At 40.1% G+C, this 16116-nt stretch overlaps 1 protein-coding gene across 6 annotated transcripts in view; it reads left to right on the forward strand.

Moving 5' to 3' along the window:
- Positions 1-14551, forward strand: part of ERBIN (erbb2 interacting protein) — a 766777-nt gene extending 752226 nt beyond the window's left edge. For all 6 annotated transcript variants that reach the window (XM_069222872.1, XM_069222909.1, XM_069222899.1 and 3 more), the window contains 2 exons: positions 2568-2642; positions 11323-14551. In XM_069222872.1, the coding sequence (XP_069078973.1) occupies positions 2568-2642; positions 11323-11430 (183 nt within the window). In that variant the 3' untranslated portion in view covers positions 11431-14551. The remainder of the gene's footprint in view (positions 1-2567; positions 2643-11322) is intronic.
- The last annotated feature ends 1565 nt before the right edge of the window (positions 14552-16116 follow it).

A 16116-nucleotide genomic window follows, 5' to 3' on the forward strand; every position in this document is an offset into this window, starting at 1 on the left:
CAGCACAGGATCAAAAATAGGAGGTTAGCAAAAAGTACAGGGGAAATCACACCGAGATCAGACAGGTCTAACACTCATCATCACTCAAGAACTGATTAAAAGAAAGGTTAGATATTTCTAATCAGTGCTATACAACCTGTGCTTCCACACAAAAGGGGCCAAGGTATATACTTCCTCATCTGAGACAAAGATGGCACTTTGCAGCCTATCCTCCTTCTCAGGTCCCTAAGCTGTACACGCTATCGAAATAGTTCAAAATGACCACCCGAAGGACTCCATTCCGGAACATGTCTGCCCGCAGTAACCCACAGTCACAATCTGAGGTGGTCTTTGTGGATTTCTGGGAGGGATCACAAGGTACCTCACAGCTAAAAGCAAAACGTTAGTTACAGGGTAAGCAACAGATGTAACGCTTTTTAGGGGCAGAGGTAAACATGGTAACAGCCAAATCATATCCCAACCAGGAGAAGGTAATGGCGTTTCAAAGGCTGCTACTTCTTGATCAGACAGTATAGCAAAAACAAACTTTAAATTGTTGGGGTGTATGGCATGGAGCATTTGAATAGTGCCGCAAGCTTGTCTGCACATGTCCACTACAGGTGTGTGTGTGTCAAAATAAAGGTCACAAGCAAGGGGGTCAATGAGAAGAATTAGTGTTGGTAAAGTCCAGAATTCACCACAGTCTCAAATGGAGAACTTAGTTACTTGGCAAATTGTTTGTTGACCCTCAAGTGCAGGTGACTATTACCTCAGACGCCTCAATTGACGGATGAAGAGTACATCTAGCACCTAGATAACCTGACTGTTTAATCTACCTGCTCGTAGCAATAACAGAAGATGTATACCACTTTTTTTAGAGCTGACAGCTGCAAAAGTAGCACTTACAGTATTTTACACGCTCATCTGCAATAAGGCACTTCTAGTGAAAACAGACACTTACATGTTTTACATCCAAAAACAAGGAGGCACGTACTTGCCTTGCGGAGCACTTACCAGGGGCGTATAGTAACTGTGCAAATCTTTTAACTAGTACACATCAGTGAGTATGAGTGACAGATGAACTCCCATTTTTTTTATATTTTATCATAACTTATGGAAATGGGGGGCACACTCAATTGATCTGTCTGCTACAAGAGAAAACACCTATGTTTTGCCTCCATGTCCTCACACCCACAGTACATAGGCAGTGCACTATGGATGAACTGTTCAGGGTTATTTGCATATGCTTTTCCTCCTTTAATCACTTAAGTAATGAGAAAGTTGAGACAAACATGAATAACTTTTTCTCATTGCCCCAATGAGGGCAAAGACGTATTAGTACCCAGTGCTACTGGAAATGCCTGTCCACCCCAACAAAGAGTTGCCCTTAAAAGCAGGTCTATTAACTCAGCTGATACATCCAAATATCAAGAAAATAAACCTTGTAGTTTGGCACTTGACATCTGAGTTTGGTACTCTGCAACCTCCAGAGGAACGTCTTCACATTCTTTGTGATGCTCGCAGACCTACTACAAACGTTTGCTATGCCACTGTGTGGAAAAGATTTGCACTTTACTGCATGAGTAAACCTATACAACTACTGCGTCCATTGGTAGAGAACATTATCTGCTCCTTATTACAACTGCAAAAGCCAGGATTGGCATACACATCTGTTAGACTTCATTTGGAAGCCTTAATTGCTTTTTACAAAATGGCATAGATCTTTAAAATCCCAGTGGTCAAACCTTTCGTGGATGGGCTTCAGAGCCATTCCCCCAAGCATATCACATGTCCCTACTTGAAACCTTAATGTGGTCTTCAGGAGGCTCATTGGACCTCAGTTTGATCTGTTACATGCATGTTAGATGCAGTCTTACTCAAGTGGGAGGGAAGAGTTGTGGCATTCATAGTAGCACTCACTCACTTGCAGAGGGTTAGTGAGTTTTAAGCCTTAATGGTGAGGGTGCCTCTCATCCAGGTTCATAAAGCTATGGTCTTCCTAAGGACAAATCCGCGTTTCCTGCCAAAGGTTGTCTTCTCATTCCATATCAGTCAGACCATCGAGTTACCTGTTTCCTTTCCACACCCTCACACAGTGACAGAAAACATTGCACAGACTGGATGTAATTACTTTAGCCTTAGTAAATCCATTTGCAAAATACCAACTTTTTGTTACATTTGCAGATACCCATTTGGGAATCAAGTCGCCCAAGTCGGGCCTTGCAAGTTGAAATAGCCTACTGTCTAGCACAGTGGTACCTTGTAACTGAAACTTATACTAAGAAGAAAACAACTTCAAACGTCTGCTCCCAGCATGTGATTCTACAGCACTGCAACCTACACAAATGTAGTTATGTTGTAAATACCATTTCCCTTCTAGGTGTGCTTCAGCTGGTAGAGGTAACTTGTTACAAACCGCTTCAGAGCATGGCCTCAAGATACTGATATTTTTCTTTCTGGGGAGAATATTCCAGCGCCTGAGCTTGTGTTCTTTCTAGAATATATATATATATTTTTTTTAAATCACTAGTGCTAGTGAGCGATTATTTGAATATCACGATCGTAAAGATTTTTCTTTTCATTTTCAGGGTATATTTGTTACCAGAGTACAGCCTGAAGGACCAGCTTCCAAACTCTTGCAGCCAGGAGATAAAATAGTTCAGGTAATTCTAGTAAACTATGTTCAGTTATTGTTTTTCTTCATTTTTCTCTTCATTAATACTCATCCTTTTAATTATTCCATGCATTTCCTTTTTTGGGCTTAGTGGGAAATCTCAGGCAAGTATGGAGAATTTCCTAAGATGTCTACTTTTTTCATTTTGAATGTTGTTCATAACTGGGTGGCATGGCATTGGAATTTGCAGATATAAACTGTTGTTCTGTTTGACAGAAGGGTTGCGAATTAGGCAAAAATAATACGTGTGGCTATTGATACACTTTAGAGATGTTGTTTTTCATTGTGTAGGGGCTAACTTCAATGTTCTTTGAGGTATTTTTAGCCCTAACTCCCAAGTCAGCTTTGTTTACTCATGCTTCAGCAAGGTTTTAAAAGAAAGAAGCCTACCCATACCTGGGCCTCTCCATCTTAAAAGCCATCTGTTAGTTGCATGACACCTGCAGATCTTGCAAGTCAAAGACAAGTCCAAAATGAAATGTTAATGGAGTGTTACACTGAAAGTTCCCTGACTTCCACTTCCCAAATCAGACATCCCTGCTGCCCTTCCATTTAATTGGAAGTGATAGAAATTCATCTAGATTTCAGAGCTATGCGGTGTCACCTAGGTAGTTACCCTGCCCTGAGGAATGAGGTGTCCTGGACCAAGAACTGATTTTTACTAAGTTTTTTTTTTATAAAGTCACATGATTTCTGAAATGAGGAAAAGCCTTTGAGAGGTCACTAGGGACTATCCAAGCAACTTTGGGACCTTGAATTGCTCTTTATTTTATAATTTAGTGACTTTATTCTGCACATTGCTACCACACAGTTTCTTTCATTTTCATCCCCATCTGACAGAAATGCAATAATTGTCATTCCAATGTTTTGTTTGCTTCCGTTCAACTTCAGTTGAGAAATTTTACTTCAATGGCCAACATTGCTCAGTACTTAAAGAGGAATAAGCGTCATGAATCATAACAAAGTGGATTAGTTAGAAATATGTAATTTAAGCTGTGTGCCCCAGGTAAAAATACACTTTTGTATTTTAAGGTGGTGCATTATTGTAAAGCCTTGAAAGAATGTATTATAACATGTGGCTTTGCAGTTTCCTTCCTTATGTATACAGCACATAGTTTTGAAAACATAAGATGACCCATTATTTTTATGGTGATATAACTTCAAATTTTACAGCTAAAATATAATTAGACAAAGTATTAAAATATTAGTTAAAACTCTTTTAACATATCACTGTATCTTGAGCAATATGTGTGTTACAGGTTGCAGATTTAGAAGGTGTGGAAAGTACTACAGTTTTGGTGACAGACATTGCTTTTTAAATTTTCTTTTATTTGTTGCAACCAGCAGATTTTTTCCCTTAAAGACAGAAGCACATAAAACAGGGATTACAGATAAATAATAACATTTAAGGTATTTCCAAAAAAACAACATATTAAGCCCCCATCCAACCCCCTAGTCCAAAAAGTGGAAGTGCATAGTTGTTGAGGTGGGTAGCAGAGCAATGTGGTACATAGCCACATTGCGACAATAGACTAAAGATTTCTAGTAGCATAAAGTCAGTAAAAAAAAGGAAGGAGGAGGCTTCCCATAATGTAGTTAGCACATCATTTACTACCTTCATTTCCATCCCCTGGACTATTCCGGGAGCATCAGCCCTTGCATTCAGTTAGTAACTGCAAACTAAATTCTGCCCCCCACCTCTGCTTCTTCTGCCCCTTACATTTATACAGGGTAATTTCCATGTTTTACACTGCTAAAAGTCTTGATGTCCACTTGCAAAAGTTGGGGGTGTCAGAATTTATCCATTCCGATGCAGCGCACAAACAGGCAACCGCTATCGCGATAAATAATAAGTATATTTCCCTCCTCAGAACGTCACTGTCTTCCGATCTGTCAATCACACTCAGAATCATCATTGCTGGTGCAATCCGCATCTGTCCACCAATGATCAAGCCCAAGAACCTGCCAGTATCCTGTTTCAATGCTTCTAGTTTGGTGTATGAAAAAAACATATGAATAATTTCAGCCTGTTCCAAGCTGCACCTATTGCATCTACTACCCATGCCACCAAATCTCCCACCCTTTCTAGCTACCCTGACAGGCGTGTGATAAAGATTAAAGATCATCTTGTAATGTTGGCTTCTCTGGCTTGCCGTTAATTACACCTTGTTAACCAGGTCCAGTGATTCCTGAAGATAGAGACCCTCTGAGCCAAGCTAGCCTCCCACCTGGAGTTTTGCATTTCCAGGTCAACTCATTGACTCTGTACCAGCAATACATATATTGTCCCAATTCTATCCCGTGCTTCAGTGCCTCAATCAGGAGGATCTTTAACACTGAGTTTAAGTCTAGTTTCCTTTTGAAAAGAAAATCTTGTATCTGGAGAAATTTTAAAAAATCACCCCCAGCTAATCCAAAAGTTTCCTGTAATTCTGTAAAAGAATGAATTTGACCGTTGCAGCATAAATCCCCTAGAACTGTGAGTCCTTTCTGTGCCCATCTATCCATGATCACATCCTGGAAAATGTACGATGCCAACAATGGTGTATTAAACTTGAGCTTAAAAATACCTAATCGCCACTTGATCTGACTCCAAGTCTTATACGCTGCTCTTAAGATCTTAAACCTTGTCTTTTTATAATAACTCAGTTCTATATTTTTGACCAAGCATGCCCTAGCTTCAGCTCCCAAAAATCAGCTCATAAATAGATGGAGACTCTGCTAGATTCATATCAGCTGGCCCATCTGCAATCAAGTTTCCTATATGTTGCATCATACACTCCCAAAAATAAAAAGTGAAGTTCGGGACAGACCACCCGCTCGTGACCACAGCAAGGTCATATATTTGGTCTCCAATACCCCCGTAAAAAACTAAGACAAGCACTCTCCAGTTTAGCCAACCAATATGTGCTGATTTCAAGCGGAACAGTCCTAAAATGTACAGCACCTTTAAGTGATTAGTCATTTTCAGTACATTACATCTCCCAAATAGCGAAAGACAGAGATGGTCAATTCTCTCAAGATCTTGTTGGATATTTTGAAATAAAGGTGCCAGATTCAATTCAACCAGCCTGTCCACAACTGGAGTGATTCTAACTCTTAGGGAAGCTGCATCAGTCACAACACATTGGCTCCTGAAACTGGTTCTTTCAGTACAGAGCACCTGGGTTTTACCCACTTTCAGTCTATAGCGTGAGCATGCACCAAACTGCCTGGCTTGAGCTTCAATTTCAGGTTGAGTAGCAGTGGGAATCTGTTGTGACCACTGCAATATCATCTTGGTATGCAAGCACTTTATACTCAACTTGATTGTGGGTTGTTCTCCAGCTTTGCTATAAAGGGATCTATATATAAAGCAAATAACAGAGGTGAACATGGACAGCCCTGCTGAGTACCCGTAGAGATCTATATATGATCCGACTGTAGCCCCATAATTCGTAATGTAGCCCTTGGGGCCTTGTACAGAGCCTTAATAGCCTTGATAAAACTTCTACCAAACCCATTCCACTCTAGTACTGCCCACAAAAACTCCCATGATACCCCATCAAAGGTATTTTCGGCATCCAGTAAAACTAAACGCAGTGATGCCTTTGATGCTTCAGCCATGTTAAAGAGGGCGATCTTCCTTCTTACGTGATCTACTGTGCCCCACCCAAGAATAAAGGCGTCCTTTCCGGGGGAAAGGACCCTGTCTAACCAATTTGCCAATACCTTAGCGTAGATTTTCCCAGTTTTCGTTTATTAAAGAGATTGGCCTTTATGAATCAGGGAGGAGAAATGGTTTGCTTTTTTTCTTAAAAACAATTATATTAGTTCCCATGAACATGGTATTGGTCCCACCTGCATAAACTGTCTGGAACAGATCATGTTGGACTTCTCCCAAAAAAGTTTTAAAGAATTTTAGCGGGAGATTGTCAGGTCCTGTAGCTTTCCCTGTGGCAAAGAAATGTATCGCCTCAGAAATCTCACCTAGTGTTATTGGGGCATCTAAAAATCCCTTGGTCTTCACCTCATCTAGCTATTACAACACCCCTCAAAAGTCTGTTGAAGTTTCAAATTCTTTCGTATACAGGGCTTGATAAAAATCCCAAAAAGACCCTAACCTTATATCAGGGGGAGATTAATCCCTCCTGATTAGATATAGCTGCTATGCCATTCTCCATTTCCTTCTGCCTTATCCGTTTTGCTAACAATCTCCCAGTGGTCTCCCCATATTCATAACATTTTGATCAAAATAATTAAATTTTAGAATCACCACCCTACTAATATATTGGTAAATCTTTGATTTTAAAATAGCTGTTTTCTGCTGAATCTTTTGAAGATCCCTCCACTTAGTCAGCCTCAACATCAATTTCTCCTCTGCTAGAGAAAGCTCTTTGTATAGCCATCGTATCTCGACCTGCCCTAACGTCTGTTGATGCAGAGTAAAACTCAGGGTCTCTCCCTAATTCCTGCCTTTAAGGCATCCCACACAAAGCCAATTGAGCCAGTCCGTCTATTATTTTCCTAAAGTCACCTTATCCAGTCACACATTTGATCCACATATAGCTATAGCTTCCTGTCAAAGGTCCAGGATCTCCGTGGTCTCTGAATACCCATCACTGAGACTTTCAGGACCAGTGGACTATGATATTCAAGCACCCTAATATTTCTATCTTGACCTGGTTGACTAAAGGGGTGGAAACAAAAAAGGAAGCTAGCCAGACCAGTTTGCCATGCAGAGCGGAGTAAAACGCAAAGCTAGGTCCACGTAGAATAAGGGGGGGGGGCGGGGTCATTAGGCCAACTCCACATTCCACAAATCGAAAACATCAGCCTTATCCATATTAGAACCATATACTAAGAAGAAGGTAAATCGAGCTTCCCCATACTGCTTTCTACAATAGCCTGTCCGCCCATCTTGTCCACAGCTGTACACCCAGCTGAAAGATAGACTTGTTGGCAAGAACCTCCATCCTTCTAGAGGTGAATGTTGCTGTGTGCAGACCAGGAATGAGAAACCCAAATTCTTAAAAAACTCCAGTTTATTCCAAGGGATATGGGTCTCTTGAATGCGCACAAGATCTGGCCTCATGACCCTTAATCAGGAGGTAACCCTTCCCCTCTCAATCTTACCATTGAAACCACAAATATTTAGTTTACAAATACACAACCATCTTGCAACATAGAAATAATGATTATCCCCAAAATCACCAGCAGGCCTTCACCAACTTCAAAAAAATGCAAAAAGAAAAATACCAACTTAAATCGAAGAAATCACAAACCAAAAAAAGGAATATACCAGGTAAGTCTGTCCCTGCCGGTCCAGAGACCTGCCAGCTTCTGCCCCCCCCCCCCCCCCACTCTACCCCAACCCAGCTTTTTGTTGTTTTAGCCCCCATCATTGGCTGTTCACGTCTGCTGTAGCATATACCAATAAGCCACCCCCCTTTTACCTCTGTCTCTCTAGCCTTGCCACCCTTCTCACACACCCCTGCATCACACCCACATCACTCCACCCTCTCATTCTCCCCTTCCCCCCCACCTACTAAAAGCAATTGGACCACCCAGGTCTGTTGATGGTGAATGCCGTCTCTCCATTCCAAGCCAAAGTAACATAAACAAAGATAAACCATCTTGCCCCCTAAATAGAACCTTATAGAAAGTCAAAAATAGATTGTGCTTCTCCCTCCTCTACCACATTATAGTAGTCACAAAATACGACATCTTAATCATGGACCTTTTGTTGCATCCCCAACCAATCCATCTCTTTCAAGTTAGAATTCATCCAGCTCCCCATACCCATCAGCTAATTTAATACAAAAGGCTTAACGATAAAGTCCATGTGGTACAGCTCGAGCTGCATGAACACCTGGGGCGGGCAGCCGCTGCACTGTGTAAATCTTAACAGCGCCTGTTGGAGCGTTGTACAGGCTATAAACTTTAACTCCACATGAGCGGTGCAGACAAGAATGCTGCGGGCTGCCAACTGAGGCTCATCCGGAGCGTTGTGGCCTAATATACCATTGGCAGTGGATCCGACCGACGGCCGAGTGGTAAGCAGCACAACTGGCCGAATACTTGGAGAGATAACATACTGGCAGTGGACTCGGCGAGGGGCGCACCCAGACAAGCACGGTGTAATAACTGCAATTCTGAATCGATTCAAAACACCGTCCAAGCACAGGCCGGGGAACATGATCACTACAATGGAGATTATGGCACCCATACAAATGCTGCAGATCTTAAACAGAGTCGCGCCCATTAGGAGATCCTTCTGCCTTGCAGCTGGCACATCAGAGGAACATAAGAGGTGCCCCCGGTTAAGCAATGATTATAGCCTCGAAGGGTGACGGGTGCGTTCTGTACAAGTGATGGATGTATATTGTTAATTAAAAGTGATCCCCAGAACAGATTGACCAGATTGACTCAGGCGCTTTGCCACGGGGTGGGGGCCCACCACATATTTACCATAGCTTGAAAGTGAAACATCCTACGCACATAAAAGACTTGTTACTGTTTCATCGCACTGGTTAGTGAATGTGCCTATAGCAGTGCTACTTCTCCTGGTTGTCACAAATTGATGTAACTACTTGGACTGTTTTTCGTTGAGCTGTATGCTTGGCATGGACAGGGGAGTGTGTAGGACACCATAGGCTCCCTTATCCCAAACTGCAACTGTTAACCAGCGCTGGGCATCATTACTAAGCTTGTCGTCGGTCTTGTTGCAAGTCACCTTTTAGGGCCCTGCTCATTCTTCAACTGCAGTCACTTGTCTGTCCACTTGCGCCCATCCAAGACCACCCCTCCCCGTGGGCACCATGTGGTAGCCGTGAATCAATGTATACACCAGCCGAACCTTCACAGTGAAGTGATTATCTGATACTGCTCTTTCCTTCCGCTCCATGCACAATATGGGCCGTACAAAACATGATAAGCCCGTGGGTGCCACAGTGGGGAAACAATCAGGGGATCTACTGGAACATACTTTAGTGTCCCATACACGTAAATTCAAAAAATTACCAGCGGTGGTGGCAGACATCAAAACCACCCTTGAACCGAAAATCTTTGTGATCCGCATAGAAATGAACCTGTTGGGGGATGATCACAGAAAACTGAAAGCCCGGGTTGAATCTACGGAATCCACTTTAGCTTCTATCAGACTTACTGTCTCAGATACTTCAAGGCCCTACAAGCTGAGGTGGACCGCCTCCGTTAACACGCTGAAGCTCAAGAAGGCAGATAGTGCGGGAACAGTGTGGGGATAGTTGGCCTGCCAGAACACACCAAAGGACCAAGCATGGAGCTCTACTTAGAAGATTGGTTCTCCACCACAATCATTCAGAGCAAACATCTTCCTTCTTTTCGGTGGAATGGGCACACAGGGTCACCGGGCATCCTCCTCTTCCCTGATCTCCTCCACGACCAGTGGTGGCCCTTCTTTTCAACTATAAGGACAGAGATCACATCCTACAGGTCACCTGGGCTCGGGCCCATGGAAAGTGGAGCATGCACAGGTCAACTTTTACCCGGATTACACACTAGAATTACAGTTCGATTATCCTCACATGCACTCTCAGAGGCGGACAATCCCGGCACCACTAAAAGTAAAGAGTATACAGTGGTAATCACATATACCCCCCACCCCTGCATCCTCCTTTTCGCCCTGCTTAGGTTTCATCATTCTTATAGTTGATACTAAACAGAAAGATGTTAATTTATACTTGTCGGGGAAATGCATATGAAATTATTTTTGTGGACTGTATTGCAACCTTGTACTTGAAATGGTTCATCACAGTATTGGTACCTGCACCATGCAAATGTTTGTTTTTTGTTTGTTTGCAAAGAAAGAGAAAAACTACTATTTAAAAAAGGCTTAGCAGGATTATGTAATAAGCTTGAGTTTCCTTCTCCTGGAATGGCTGAATCATTTGTGTAAGACGTCACCCACCCTCAACGGAGAAATGACAGAAGTCAGCCCTCACAAAAAAAGTGCAGCCTTCAAATGTTTGCTTCCAGGCGAGAGAGGTCAAAAAGTGCCTGATGCTGCAAAAAATTACTAAGGTATATTAGAACTGCCCTCGGTTTCCCCTTCGTCATGCATAGCCAGGGAATTCTGCTTAAAAGGAAACCTATGGGCTTGCTGAACCTGAGCATCCCAGTTTCACTCGGAGTTCCTGAAAAGTCCCATTAAAGAGTCCAACAATGTACTTGTGGGTATCCCCTCTTTCCACCCCGAGTAGCTCACTCCAGGTGGGGTAGCGCTGAGTTGTCTCATAGCAGTTCACTTTTCTTTACAGCCTTCTTTCTACGCTCTTGCGAAGGAACTCCCCTCCTTACAGTGCCATGTACACCTGAGTATATTTCAGGGGGTAGAAAAGCACAACTCCTCCATACTGCTCACATCACTTAAAGTGCTGCCCAACGAGTTCTCGCTATGGTGCCTACTAGGTGTCTACATCCTCGCCTGACCATTCTGACTGATCTGAGAGGGAGAAAAAGTCTTCTCCTGGGTCTATTCCCGTACACGGTTTTAAATGTGAGCATGCGGGGGCCTATTCATATGACACGTTGAGCACATTGGCATTGATTGTGTTGATGATGTCCACCATGTAAGCTGAAAAAATAAGGACTTAGAAATATGCTGGTCAGATGCACAACTGTTTATAATGATTTGCTTTTGTTTTTAGGCAAATGGGTACAGCTTCATTAATATTGATCATGGACAAGCTGTATCCTTGTTGAAGACGTTCCAGAACTCAGTAGAACTAATCATCTTGCGAGATACTTCAGCATAAATTGTATTGTGGGAAGAAAAGCAGGTCGGAGACAGCAAGCAACCTAAGGACACTTGATGCAGTGTAAAAACATATCTGTATATATTTACACACTCAAAAGAAGCAGTGTGAAAATGACTGACTGAACTAAGGAAAGCAATGAAATACTGATTTTGTGGTGACAGGGAAAGAACCACTCTAAAGATAATGCAGAACACCAGTTGCAGGAGCTGTACAATTCGAACATTTTTCCGAGGGGTGGAGGGTTGAACTTTATATCACTCAAGAATCTCGCCTGCAGGAACACACATTTGTTGTGTTCATACAGATTGTAGGTTTATTTTTGGATAAATCATACACATTAAAAAATCCTCGCAAGACCATAAAGAGCTGCAGTTGTATCCAGTGGACAGGTGGCAGGGCTGTCTGTCCTTTGCTATTTATACCTTCATGTTTCACTGACCTTATGTCACTATTTTATGCTGAAACAATTTCTGTTTATATGAACGAGATTCAAAACGTCGGGGTTTGCTATAGTAGTTGAAGTATGTGGTGCCTGGGTTGTTTGTAAAGAATCCAGATAAACCATCTTCACTATCAGGAAAGCCTGAGTGCAGGCAAGTAGGGATCCTTTACCTATTTAGAATAATCTGTTGATTAATAGAACATTGCAATAAAGTGGAACTTTTTTAAAGATATAACTATTTACATTTTTGTAACACGTACAAGATGAAGTCTTTAGCCCTCCACTGACTGTCAATTTGCTAAGCGAAATTCAGGTTTTATTTTTTTTATTAAGTATTTTAAACATGCAACATTACTAATTTTACATGCAAAGTGGGCATGCATTTCTTCTCTGCATCTGGGTGGTAATGATGAGTTTTTATTATGTTATGAACTACTTTTTAATCAGTGCTTCATTTTAAACCTATTCATCATTTCAAATAATGAAACTGAAAGTGCCAGTTTTCAAGCTTGTTTTGCCTAATACTCTGCTCGCGTGTCAATTTCACTAGATAAATCAACCTTCACTTCGTTTGGCCTTGCAATGTCTTGTTAAATTGAAATGGAAACAATGAGCTTGTAGCTAGGTAACCAAAGTTGTGTTTTAGAAACTGTGACACAGTGATAAGAGAAATTGCTGTGCCAAAAAATTAACTTAAATGGGGTCGTGGGTCTTGTGGACCAATCGATTGTTATGGGGTTTTTAAAGGGCTGTTCCTGCAGGTCATAAAAATGAGAAGTTGTTAGTTTCTGACTGTATTGACAAAATCATAAATTATCACAGGCTGCCTTTTTTTCGCTGTTCTTATAAAAATTATGTTAAGAGAGTTCTACTAATTGTAGCTCCTTTTCCTTCCCATGTGAGTGAATAACGATTGCATCAAGTAGGGGGGTAATCGATGCATGGTTGAGGAGGACCAGGAAAGTGCCATAGAAGACCAATAACTGTTTTTAGGGCTAATGGTTTGAACACCTTTCAAGATAGCAATATTAACTTATTGCAATTCAATTTCAATAGTTATTTATTATATGGTCCTTTGGATGGTGTACAGTAAAGGTGCCCTTGATTTAAACTATTTGACAAATGTTTTATGGGGGGTGCGTAGCAAAAATGCCAGTTTGCTTTGCAAAACTGGTTTAATGAGTCAATATTTTTGTTCTAAATGAAATATATGTGAAAGAAAAATGAACTTGGTTACTTACCCATTTGGCAGTACATTTCAGACCATTGACTCAAACATGATTGCACTTGTTTCAAACATATACTAGCTGAAAATGGTATACGTTGCTTCTTGTACTGTATAGTCTAATAACTTGGATTGCAACCCTGTATCAGATTTGTTTTGTATATACAATTTAGTTGACTAAGTGCTATTTACATAGGAATTTGTTATTTTGGAATATATCTAAACAAAATGTTGTATTTTAATGCAATTTGCATTCTGTCTGTGTGCTGAACTCTCTGGAGATCTAGAGTGCAAACTTTGCAGTATAGTGCAGGCTTTTGCTTTTCCAATACTCATTATTTTGTTACATCAGCTTTTCAAAATGTCTTTTTTTCTCACATCATACATTTGTTTCTTCACACTTTGCCTTGTAAAGGGAATAGCTGTATGGCTGTTTGCTGAATTTGAGTTTTGTTACATTATTGCATATATTCCAGTGAATGTTAGGGGGATGAATCCAAAAGAACTGATTCTTTATTGACGCTGTACTTTGTAGTTGTGTGCGTATGTTTAATTTTGTTCAACCCAAACACTGCTTCACTGAAGTTCCCCAGAGGACCTGCACTATAAAGATCTATATGTTCTGCATTTGCTTAGAATTGTCTTGCAATAGTGGTAAACTTTCTTACATATTCTCCTAGGGAGAATACTGTGTTTTATTTCCTGTTGGAATATGTTTCTCCAGTAATATAAAAGCATTGTTTTACAAGAGATTCCTACTTTCCAATGGTAATCAGCCAACAACAGTTCAGTACATTGCAAAAACAAGTTTTGGCCTGCAAACTGTGAACTTTGATTAAAGGCATGAATACTGTATGCTATGTTTCTTTCATTTCTGTTAGGTACTTATGGCAACTTCTACCTAATGGGATATTAGTTGTTCTGTCCACATACATGTATGTTCCTCCTATCAGTCAGTGGGCTCATAATGGTGCATGAGGTGCTTGTAAAGCAGAAAACATCATGTCTATTTTTGTACAGAAGGAAGTTCAAAATGTTTGCTGAATGTAGTGTGAAATTGATGAAAGTAATACAAACTCAATATTTTACTACCCCCATGTGACTGTTCATTAAAAAATCAGTTCAGAATACCTAATGGAATTCAGAAGTGTCCCAGATATTTATTATGTAAATATTTATTTTTTGATTTCCTTATTTTTGGACTGGAGTTTCAAAACGTGTACATATTTGAAATCGTATTTGAACACGGCAACACAGCAATAAAGAACACAAACATTAAAGCCTTTTATGATTAATTTGCTGTGATTTTTTTTTTCTAGAATTATGCCCTTGTTACCCACTATATAACATTTTATTGATGAGCATTTATTCAACATTCCAGATTTTGTATATAATTAGAATGTTTCTGAGGCAACACATGAAGAATAGGTAATAAACTAATGGTCTTTAAAGCCCCTCGTGACTTGACGTTTTTGTTGATTAAAAGCATATGTATTAAGATATGTTCTGAAACAGTTTTTCTCTTAATAGTAATGTTTATTGTTTGTATTGAACTGTTCCATTTGTAGATCACCAGTATATGTACACAGTGTTAGATGAATATTTCCTTTTCGATTGTTGTGCATTTATGAAAAAGTCCTATATGCAGGTGTTCCTCATGTGTATATGCTCACTCTGTGGCCCTCATTACAAATCATGTAGAGATAAATTTGCATATTGTTTCAAGGGTTAATTTCACCCCTTGCAGTTACCAGCGTTTCCTGCATGTAATATTTTCGCAGGCAGGAAAACTGATTGGTAAGTTAGCATAATGAGAAATCTGCGGAAACACAAACTAATATATTATCTGTTAATTTGTCATGCAGAAAATCTGTTTACCACAATTACAGGTAGCTAAAAATACTCAGACAGAAGTACTACCTGAAAATTATTGCTAATTAGAGTGGTAGATTTTTTTAAATCAGTATCATATTTTAGAATGAATGAATGATATAATTGATTTTGGTCCCAGATCTGAGACACAGCATAACATAGTCACTAAATAGATAACCCTTCCAACCAGATTGCAAAACAAGGCTCATACAATGTCAATCATCACAACTTATCATTCCATTTGGTTGAATTCATTACTATAAAAGCCTTACATAGTTGGCATAAAAACTACATATCGTAGGAATTCAATACAAATTTAAACAACTAAAGATTTGTAGCCCACAATTTGGTGGATTTTGTAAAAAGCTACGTGCTTCATGTATAGTAGAACTATCAGTACGTATAAATAAAAGTTTAAAAAACTTTAGTTGTTGCAAATATAATGCTAGGCAGATGAAAGTAGCATGATTTATGTCCTGGATTCCTTGTAAACATAGGGGGCATAATCTTTAATTTGTCATGGAACTGATAACGCGTCCCTCTATGTCAATTTTATACACATCAGGACTCGTTTTAGGCCGATGAATCTTTTGACCCAGTGGTGAGACACCATAGAACGAGATAATTAATCAATATGTCAAGTAATATATCAATAAGGTAGCTGATATTTATCACCATAATACACTTTACTTTGGATAAAGACATTAATCAAATTGTCGACGCAACCATGAACTTTCAGCCATGAATAACCACACCTTGTGATAGCATTTTATGAGTTTTATTCCCTATTGATTACAATCTACTAGCAAAGTGTCAATCTCAAAACCAAGAAGCATATAAGCATAGTCACAAAATGGTAACTGTAATAAGACTTTAATAATGCAAAGATCACAAATATAAGAGCATAACATAAAGTAAACATAGATCGAAACACATAGAATATCATGTAAGTCTTAGTTCAGCATGGTATAATGTCGGTCATGTCAGTTTGTGTCAGTCAGGGTGATTTACCTAGCCTAGCCTCTAATTAGCATCGGCATGTTGGACTTCATGCAAAACAATTTAGAACACCAATTTGGAAAACATCTAAACTATGGTCTCTAATCAAAAATACAGCAGTTGGTACCTAGAAAGGAAAAGCAAA

The sequence above is a fragment of the Pleurodeles waltl genome, chromosome 1_1 (genome assembly GCF_031143425.1).
Source record: "Pleurodeles waltl isolate 20211129_DDA chromosome 1_1, aPleWal1.hap1.20221129, whole genome shotgun sequence".
In the NCBI taxonomy this organism is placed as follows: Eukaryota; Metazoa; Chordata; class Amphibia; order Caudata; family Salamandridae; genus Pleurodeles; species Pleurodeles waltl.